The sequence below is a fragment of the Asparagus officinalis genome, chromosome 6, assembly GCF_001876935.1.
Source record: "Asparagus officinalis chromosome 6, Aspof.V1, whole genome shotgun sequence".
Classification (NCBI taxonomy): Eukaryota; Viridiplantae; Streptophyta; class Magnoliopsida; order Asparagales; family Asparagaceae; genus Asparagus; species Asparagus officinalis.
In genome coordinates this window covers 6,623,159-6,633,891 of record NC_033799.1, presented here as the reverse complement: position 1 = coordinate 6,633,891, position 10,733 = coordinate 6,623,159, and the positions used below count along the sequence as shown (strand labels likewise).

Below are 10,733 nucleotides of genomic sequence, written 5' to 3'. Positions count from 1 at the left end.
CAACCCACAGACAGATCCCCAGGAATTCATCACTCAACCACCATCATCTTCCTCCTTCCCCCCTTCCCATCCCCCCGTTCCTGCGCGTCGCCTCTCATCCTGCCTACATCGCTCACCCAACCAATAACAGCAGACCCATCCTATTCTCCCGCCGACTCCCGACACCCCGTCGCCAAATATCCTATCACCGCCAGTCCATCCAAACTCCCGTTTACTCACTACCATCTCAACAGGAACCCAGCTTTCTGGCAGAATAATCCCACTCAGCAATCATTCTTCCAAGATACACTTGAATACTGCCCAATAGGTCACACGAGTCTAAACTGTTCTCTAATCCCTCAAACAGGCAAGTTTTGAAAATGCCTCAGCCAAATATTCTTCTAAGCAACGTAACTCAACTCACTCCAAATACGGTACCAAGAGTCTTAAACTCGTCTACACTACCACTCAACAGGCAATACTTCTGGATGATATCAACTTTAAAATTATTTTAAAGATAAACTGTGCTACCCCCCAAATCGTATGCAAACGCAGGTTAAGCTATCTCGTGTCTCTGTAATATTAGGGAGCACTGATTTCAAAACACCAAATTCCAGCTTCCAAGTTCAAGATCTTCACAACAGTTAAGGCGATAAACGCGATCTGGATATGAATCTATTTAGCTATTCCTACAAAGACTGAATACCCGATTGTGAGGCAGACAAGAGATCAAAAAGTGAAGCCATTTACGGGTTGCCCTCTAACACGATCTACTCAACCAAGGCATGAGTGAAGGCGGATCGTAAGTAAGACTATCGTTATCCAATATCCCAGAACCACTCTAATTAAAAGATTGAGCCTCTCGGAAAGTACATTTGGAAGGGGTACATCTGTAGGGCCGTCAAAAAATTCTCAAAGGTATCCGTCTCAAATACACAGTTCAAAAGGAAGTCATCACCCAAAAATGTCAAAAAAGAACACAATATCAGACTCAGTCTCCGCAGGGCGAGACAGTTCGTTCCCTACTCGTACTCCGGCCTGCGACCGACCAGAACTTTCTTAACTGTCTTCGCACGCGAGACAGTTTCACTGTCTCCGGCCCTCACCACGCGAGACAGTATCATGTCTCGCCCGTGCGAGACACGTATATTACTGTCTCGCCGTGCGGACAGAATTTACTGTCTCGACGCGAACGTTTATCGATCGTCAAGAAATGTTTTCTGCAACCACGGCGACACGTGGCCACAAAACTTGTTCAAAACTTTGGGGAACGCGTGGCGATGAATCACGGTTGATACAACTACCAGTAATCACAGGAGTTTAAAAACCGTGGGAATGTAGATTACGGAGCGAGAAAACTGTCAAGCAGATCAGTTTCGTTTTCGCAAGACAAGTCATGTTTCTACTGTCTCAGCTGCGAGGACGTTAGCAAATTTAATGTTCTCGCTGGGCGAGACAAGGCAAACACTGAATGCCGGCCGAGCGGACAGGCAAATCACTGTCTCACGCCCGGCCGACACCGCAAATGCTGTCTCCAATGCGAGCAATGTTCTTTACAACCTGGGCCTAACTAATATCCTCCCCAAGGTGATCTTCTTTTAGGGGGCTTCCATGCTAGAGATCCAAGTGATCAGAGAGACGATGCCATAGGCGGATCAGAGCATCTCAAGCCTGAATTCCAGAGCAGAGATGGCAGAGTACTTACAGCTTCCTGGGCAGCCTCCTTGAATTATTCAGGCTTCTGACTTGTTTCAAGAAACACGATCTATCTTCCCCCGCCGTGAAGCACTGATAAGAATATCCGCTTCAAGTTTCTCACTTCGATAAACGAAACTTCAGAATCATACGAACCCCATCAAACCAGATTCCATCATGATCTGTGTTTGTCGGTCCACGGTGCTAACGCACCCCCGGCACAGGCAAAATCCCACGCAAGTCAGTTGATCCCAAAACATACGATCGGTTTGTTCCAAGAGTTGGTAATTTTCATTTTGTTGTGTTAAAGAAAGTTTATAAAAGGACTATTTCTTTTTGAAATGAATTTATTGTAATCGACTGAAGATATAATGAATTCCATGACAAAACCAACTTTTGACGCAAACATCCACAAACACTGATGTATCCGTGAGAACAATCTTTTCGACGTGAAGACTATATCTGTCGTGATCGTAGTCATCAAAGCTCGTTGTGAACTCTTGCCAAATGTTAGTTTGAGATGAGAAGAGTTGAAGCACGACCGATGGAAATATCGTGATCAATCGGGCGACCTTAAATTGGGGTGGGGAGCTGCGTGGATCTAAATCAATTGCTGCATACTGGTACTCGAACTTGAACTGAGTTGGCGCAGGAGACAGTCGGATCAGTTGCTTGGTCGTCGGGTTGTGTACCAAGTAGCAGCGGCTTCAATAGAAGATCGTTACGTGAGCCGAGAAGGAACTTAAAACTATTTTCAGTGTGCGACATATAAATATAGCTCCCTGTGAGCACTTTTCTTCATTTGCCAAACACAACAACCTTAATTCTCCATCTTAAGGCTTAACTGCACTTGAATACCTTGTAGTAGTTCACCTACTTTGCACGCATATAACCTGAGTTGTATTTGTGGTTGCAACTTAAGTACCCTAAATTTCTGAAAATTGCACTTTGGTACTCTCGGTTATGCAAATGTGAGAATTTATATTTGAAAATTCTCCTGCAACGTTCACATGCTAATGTTACTTTAACCTTTGCACGCATATAACCTGAGTTGTATTTGTGGTTGCATTTAAGTACCCTAAATTTCTGAAAATTGCACTTTGGTACTATTGGTTATGCAAATGTGAGAATTTATATTTGAAAATTCTCATGCAATGGTCACATGCTAATGTTACTTTAACCTTTTTTTTTATTTTTGTGTTAAATCTACTATTAAATTTATCAAAAACCTGTTCTGAAATTAGCATGTGTCACATAAAAATTTTCGAAGAAAATTCTCACGTTTGCATAACCAAGGGTATCAGATCACGGTTTTATACTTAGAACGACCCATACAAGTTGGGGGGTGTATATACACAAAATATCTGAAACAGTAAACTATTTAAGTGCAACTAGGCCCCATGTTAATTATTTAAGGTGAATGGAATGAAAATATTTTTAACCTCTCATGATGGATTATCTACATTAATCATCATCCTCCTGAACCCTCTTCTCTTTAACTCCTCTCTTAACCCTTTGCCGATAGGATTATTGTCTACGCACTATGAAAATGTTATTAAAAAAAACACATGTTATAGTTAATGATGGCTTTGTGAAGTTTAGTTCGAGAAATCTAAGTACCTGAGGATTTCATAGAGTAGGAGACCATTGGATGAGTCGCGAAGGACGGGCTTACTTTCATGAGGCGATGATGATGATGCCGACGGCAACAAGGCTAGATTTTTAAAGCCGCCGGGAAGAGGCACGTAGTAGTTATCTTCGGCAAAATAGCCGCGATAGGAGCCTAAGCCGATGAGGCCGGACGTTTTAGAAAAGAAACGATCTCGGATCCGACTCCATCAATGTTTCTGACACTTGCCGAAATCTGACGAGTGATTTGATTGGCAGTCTGACGAGGATCTCATCTTTCGATGAAGTCATCGTTGATGACGGCGAGGACAGGGAGAGATTCAGATTCTTCTCCCTCCGTTTTTTAGAAATTTCGATGACGGAGAGGGCAGGCGGAGATTCAGATTCTTCCTCCTCCGTTTTGGAAGTTCTGATGCCGACGGGGAGATTGAATGATCAATTGAAAACATTAGGTTCATCACGTACAAGAGTCTTCTAAGGGGAGGAGGTAATGCCATCTTTTTAGGGTGATTTTGTAGGTGGCTCAAATTAACTCTCAGTTCAGGGTTTTTGTTTGCTTTTAGAAACGCTTATACTGTAATTTATTTTTGACCCCCAAACGCCTCCGAATTTCCTGTGGAGCCAACTTCTCTTTAAACGCGAAATTTTATAAAGATGTAGGGATTTTCAGATATATATATACCCACCAAATTGCCCGTATCTTTTAAATCTGCCCTCATGATCCTTGTATTTCCAAACTTTTGAAGATTCTTGTTGGAGTTTCCCGTTAAATTAATTTTGAATTTCTGAAATGTTCAATTCACCTCTAGTAAATTAATTAAAACCAAGGAATGTAGTTTCTCTGCGACTCTCTCGCTCTCATGGATTCCTCCACTCTTTTTCATTCCTGTGTTCTCTCCAACATGCCATCGACGAAATAGGGCTTTAAATTAATATAGAACAATGTGAATATGTCATTTGTAGATCATGATCGAGAGCACGCAGTCGACTTTGTGCTTTTGGACTTGGAGGGCTTTGATTGCACTCACTGCGGTGAAGATTCACCGTTGAGGGGTAAAATTAAATAGGGGAACAAAGAAAGAAATAGGGGGAGGAGGAGGATTAAGATTCCCCCCCCTGAAAATTTCTCTGTGTCATTCAAATAAAATAGGGTTTTCGAGGTGGTAATTTACCCTAAACACTGTTAAAATTTTAACAGTCTTCCGATTGAGGGGTAAAATTAAAGAGGCCTAACAATTTGGAGACCCAAATTTGAAACTATAATGATTTGATTGATTACGTTACCAAGAACATTTGGCCTAACATACATCGAGTGAAGTTGGCGAGGCGACTGGGGATAGTTTGGATGGTAGGATCGATTTACTTGTAATACTAAAAGGTTTCCATGCTTAATTTTCGAAAATAGTTAAAGAGTGTAAAAATATTCCCCTTCTTTAACTGTGTGAGGCAATTTTTTTAGTAATAACTACGTGCTATCACCACTTTTTGTTTTATTTTCATTAATCTTTTGATATATTTTAAACTACTACACCTTTATTTTACGTGTTACAGTTGATGAAGAGTTAGATAAAATGAATATATTACTATAATATGCTACATAAATTCAGATTTTTACGAAACTGCTCACCGACTTCGCTCTTGATCCTGTTATATGCTGCGTAGGCTTTGTATGCTTGTTATAGCCGTATGAGCACGCGACAGGAAAGAACAGCGTATTCTCTCCCTCTCCCTGTGTGTATGTTTTCATTTCGGTTCTCGTCTGTCTTTGGGCCAGGTTCTGCTCACATTACCGCATGCGTTTAGCTAGGTATGTCCATTCGGGCCGGGTCGGGCAAGAAATCCGGATTCGGGCCTGGCAAACTGGGTGACCCGAACACTGTGGGCCCGGGTCGGGTCCGGGCCGGAAAGGGCTGGACAACGGGTCGGCCTGGTTATTTTCCCTTTTTTTAAAAAAAATTGTTTAAAAATAGCCGTTTCAGGGTATTTAGGCAGACCAAATCGGGTCGGGTCCGGGCCGGATGGTCCAACGGTTAGTTTTTTGACCGTTTGGACTGGGCCAGGACCAGGCCAGACCTGGACCCGGGTACTTTGGGTTGCACCGAGCCAACTCGAACACGGATCCGAAGCCTGATTTGGCCCGAAAACCCGTGCTTTTCCCAGGTCAGGACCAGGCGCCTGTCCAGGCCCAATTTGGACAAGCCTACATTTAGCTCAGTGGAGAGAATAGGAAAACAGTAACTTCCATTAATTTGTTTGATGCCTACTTAGAGTGTTCTTGGTTTGAAACTAAGGTCGGAGTTCTGGTGCAGTGCAGGGTGTCTAAGATGGTATCAGAGAATTCCATATTTGAATTCCATTAATGCTCATTTAGATCTCATCGGCCATGCATTCAATATAGTCGTTTTCATTCTAGATCTCAATCCTTAAAAATGATGTTGGATCCATAAAACATATTGCACGAGGACGTTATATAACTCTCACTCCTTATCACAACTTAGCAGTTTTTGTGCAGTGGTAGGACATTTAACATTCTTAACAAGACAAAGTTTGTCATGGAATTGATACAAGCAACAATAACGGCAACAAAGCATTGCAAAGTTCATACCATAATTTGGGTAACTGCTTTTAACCGAAAAAGGAAAACACTCTAAATGGAGAAAACCACATCCCGTGGAAATAGTTTTACAGAAAACCTCCAAAAAACGAGAGCTACAGTTATACATAAGATAGTCACATAAATGCTTGTTTTGAAACAATGCTTACTCAAAGGCTCCAATGGCTCGATCTGAATGTACGTAGATCGCATCTAACTAGTTCATGTGTAGTAGATCGTATCTACCAATTTGGATTTTTATTTTTAGGTTCACTTTTTTGAAATTGGGTTGATAGTATCCGCATGATGGATACTATTGTAGGCGTCAAAAAATGCTTACAGACATTCAAACACCACTCAAGACGATATAGAAGAATAATATACACGTCATCAAGCAACATATGGCGGCGCGGCAGGACATGGTGCCGCGGCTATGGCGCGGCAGACCAAGGTGCCGCGGCTAAGGCGCGGCAGACCAAGGTACCGCGGCTAAGGCGCGGCAGCCTATGGTGTCGCGGCTTAACCGCTGCAACCTATGGTGCCGCGGCAGTTAAAGCAGGATGCTACAGCAGTTATAATACAGTTATCTGATGATTATTTAAAGTCCACGTGGCGGAGTATCAGAAATAGAACGTGTGCTGATGTGGAAAAGCAGTTAAACCACGAAAAAGGTGGTTAAAGGTCGTGGGAGAACTGTTTCAAACACGTATGAACGTGGGTGTAACTGCCCCTTTAGCCGCGGCAGTGTCGACTGCCGCGCTCTTTGGCCGCGACAGTGTCGACTGTCGCGCCCTTTAGCCGCGACAGCATCAGCTGCCGCGCCTAAAGAGACAGTTATTGACCGGCTATTTCTTCAGTTATCGTCTAAGGAGGCTATAAATACCCCCCTATGGTCATCATGGACAGGGGCGGAGCATTTCCAAAGCAGATTAGAGCAGAGAGCCTTGAGTTTTGGTGAATTAGAGCAAGAGAGAGAGTCTTTCTTCTTCACAAACATCCTCATGATAAACAATGACCATCTTGATATGGAAAAAAAGTCAGTATCAAATAGACAAAACTTTAAAAACTAACCAATTTACTAGTTTGGATCCTATAAAACCCATAAAATGCCAGACCAACAGAACTCTTTATTATACTGAAGAAGACCAAAATAATAAATATATCGGAAAAGACATCGATATATAGTAAAAGTTCCATAGATGTTAAAAGGTACAACACAAATACTAAAAGAATGACAAATAGTTAAAGCATGAAGAACACGAGACAGTTGATGGGGACAAAAAAAAAAGATTCAGCTATCTACCTGATATCCATTAGTGAATATGCTTGCATATGGTCATGGTTGAGAAGAATTAGAGGCAGAAGATCAACACGTAGCGGCTCCAGTCCTAATTGCTCCAAAATTGAAAGAAATCTCTGTCTTACACTATCAGAACAGAAAGGCTTACACTTGACAACAAGCCGGGAGTTAGGAACAGCACATAATATCCTTGCCCAAACTTTTAATACTTTTGGCGTTATCTGCCAGAAAAAAAAAGATGAACAACGCAAAGCTGTAATTCAGTTTAGCTAAACATTTTTAAAAGAGACATTCAATAATAACACTACCTTTGCCAAATTATTGAAGCTCCCAAAAGTAATAAAACCATTAGAAAGAGCTGGTGTGGGACAAACAGGACCAGCATCCGGCGAAGGCGTATAACAGAGAAAACATTTAGGCAAACGAACCAACTCCTCAACATGCCTGCAGCCACAATTAGTCAGAATATCTCTATCTATACAATTTAAAATCAAATCTCAAAAGTTCAACTCACTTCTGCTTTGTGTCAAGGGGATCAGCCAGTGCATCTGTGATTCTATAATCAATTGTTGGCAGACCGGTTGTATTTGGGTAACCAATCCATGTTGCCTAAGAAAGCATAGTGGGAGAAAAAGTAACTATGAGAGGCAAAATTCATAAAGAAAATTATCATTGTTAAAAGTAGTTATTGGAAATAATTACATGCGGATCTTCAGTCTTAGTTCATTTTAACATGAGGAAATAAGCTAAGAAGCACAAGTTGGCATGCAGACATGGAAGCAACATGATAGACATGAAGATAAAAATGATAAAAGGTACAAAAGGAATGGCAAGTACGCAACAAAAAGTGTCATCTCCAATATATGACTGACATTAATATAGCTTCACAGTAGAAATATCCATGAAAATAAAAGGATGCTCTTTAATAGAAGAACAACCTATATCCTGTTGTATCTCAGCAAAATTTGGCAGTTTACTGCCACTTTCTAGTTGAGTTTACTCGCAGACAGTGTTTAGGCCACAAGACTGGAGGTTTCAAGGGGTATGAGTGTAAATAAGAACTGTGGAGGTGAAGGTCATTAAGGAGCATGTTTTACATGGATGTATGTAAAAAACAAAGCGACTCAAGCAATTCCAGGAAACATGATAAATGACAAGGATGCTAAATTTATAAATTTTAAAAATATCAAGAGGAACAAAAACGCAGAGAAGGTGATACAGATGTGAATTTAAATAAGGGCAGTACCTGGATGGGAGCAGGCCTGCAGGCCATCATCCCTAGCTTGTTATTTGCAGTGTGACCAGTAAGCTCCACCAGTATGTCAACTTTATCCTCCCTAACCATGCTAGCAACCTTCTTCTCATCAATCCCATATATATCCCTCCATAGCCCTCCTTTTTTCAGCACCCTGTCCTTGAATTTATGGGTTTTGGCATCTGCCTACAATATCACAGTAAAACACAAGGACACTAACTATGTTTAAGCGTAAAGGACAGAGACTTTATAATTTACTGAAAATGATTGAAAGAAAAAAAAAAGTAGAAGTAGAAAAATTGATTGGTTTACATATCATACAGCCCCCATAAACTTGACTTAAAGACGTGTTGTAAATTACTTGAAAAAAGACTTCAAGATACTTGAAAAAAGACTTCAAGTTAACTAAGTGGTGACACTTGTGCATGAGAGAAATAACCATACCTTTACAACACCAGAGTACACAATCACCTTGTAATTTGTGTAATCATGGAAAAAGAGAGGTGCTTCAATGAAATATGATACAGAGTGAGTAATATAATCAGGTGACACATATCCAATTACTAATGGGCGTTCCATATCTTTAGGATTATCCCAACTGGTATATTGAGGGTATAGCTTCATAAATCGCATTCCCCATTCCCTGAGGAACAATTAAACATCAGTCAGTCAAACTACTATGAATTTGTACCACTAACTGAAGTAGTTTTATGTGCTCATTCCCTGTTGAAATTAAAAGTACAGAACTGAACTTGTAAACAACTAAATACTGAAGTTGCAGAATTACCAATAAAAATGATTAACAGGTGTGGTATACAAAACTCATAATCATTTTCATGATTAACAGGCATGCTATAAAAATGAAGTAGTTTTATATGTTCACTCCGTGTTGAAGTCAAAATGACAGCACTGAACTTGTAAACAACTAAACAAGTAATAATGAAGTTGCAGAATTATCAAAATAAATTATTAACAGGCTGCTATATAACACTCGTGTCTATTGCATGCAGATTTCATTCGGATGGTACTTCAATAAGAAAATTTTAGCAAGAAATCAGATATTCCATCTAAAAAGACATGGTTCTACATTTGTTTCCAACAAAGATAATTTGATCAAAAGTACCATATATGCATCTTTCAATACAGGAACTTCGTGGAACATAAAAAAATTCACAATACAGCTACACAAAAAGAGACAAAAAAACAGAGAGGATATCCATAACATTGACACTCCGATCTTAATGAACCAAGGAAATTTGCAATGGCAAAAAAAAGTTCTCATTTGCAAAGCATCTATAAAACAGGTTTTCCATCCTTTTAAATATGACACGGCAGAGCAACAATGAATCATAATGCATTAACTACAATATAAATTTTATCAGGCTCTCATCAGATTTCTTTTGGACCAACGAATTTGAAGAACAGTTCGACAAATATTTCTAATTCCCAAGGCATTCAATAACATTCATTAACTTGACAAAGCAATCGTGTGGCATAAACCTGTCACAATAGATGGGCAGCAAAACAATAGAAGCGCTCAATGAGATCGAAAAGTATCACCTCTTCTATAGTCAAAATCAAACAGAGTTGATTCATCTAAAATGAAGCTTAAAAAGTTCAAACATAAAAGCTAACTCCTAGATTGAATCTTACCAGGTTTGGAATAAAAACCAACTATTATCGAAAATTGACTTCTAAATACACTGATAATCTCATATTATAGAAATATCCATAAACAGGTACCGAACAGAATGGGAATCCTGTGAAAGCATATATACTTTGTAAAGAGTTAGAAATACCTGTGAGCCTCAAAAAGCTTATCATCAGAGCCCTCATTTATATAGTTCATTGCAAGCAGCCGGTTCTGCAAGAAGTTAATTGCTTGAGAAAATTTCATAGAAAGCACCAGAAGAATCAAACAGCATAGGTAATTTCTACTTAGCATTCAGTACATGATTCATGACTTAGATATTGAATGTCTAAACATCCAAGAATCTACCAGAACATCTAGACTGGAAGACGATATATTGTAATGATGTAAAACTCAATACATGTTACGGCAGGAAAATTTCAGTAGAATTACAACCAACAGCAACCTCAACTAATGAATAGAATGTTATGGAAAAAATAGGTCACGCTATACAAATAAATTCTGAATGCTTTATTGACACTGATAGATAGTACTATTTTTTTTCCTTAGCTTCCAATATACATAAAGAGTAATGCTTCATAAGATCCACGAATAGCTGATATTTTGTGAATAGTTTATTCATAAGAAGATT

General features: G+C 39.8%; 1 protein-coding gene across 1 annotated transcript; it reads right to left on the bottom strand.

Moving 5' to 3' along the window:
- LOC109845677 (probable UDP-N-acetylglucosamine--peptide N-acetylglucosaminyltransferase SPINDLY) lies at positions 7,196–10,363 on the bottom strand. Its single transcript, XM_020414947.1, has 6 exons — positions 10,251–10,363; positions 8,896–9,094; positions 8,443–8,637; positions 7,711–7,805; positions 7,505–7,640; positions 7,196–7,417 (listed from the first exon to the last, which is right to left on the bottom strand). The coding sequence occupies exons 1-6, from the start codon at positions 10,346–10,348 to the stop codon at positions 7,196–7,198; spliced, it is 945 nt and encodes a 314-aa protein (XP_020270536.1). The 5' UTR covers positions 10,349–10,363.

Bases quoted from the DNA above. Each gene is read 5' to 3' on its own strand.
- LOC109845677 (XM_020414947.1), bottom strand. From the start codon at position 10,348: ATGAAATTTTCTCAAGCAATTAACTTCTTGCAGAACCGGCTGCTTGCA. The intron at 7,641-7,710 runs GTGAGTTGAACT...TTGTGGCTGCAG, and splicing joins CCCCTTGACACAAAGCAGAA to GCATGTTGAGGAGTTGGTTC. The intron at 7,418-7,504 runs GTAGTGTTATTA...TTTTTCTGGCAG, and splicing joins GCTTCAATAATTTGGCAAAG to ATAACGCCAAAAGTATTAAA.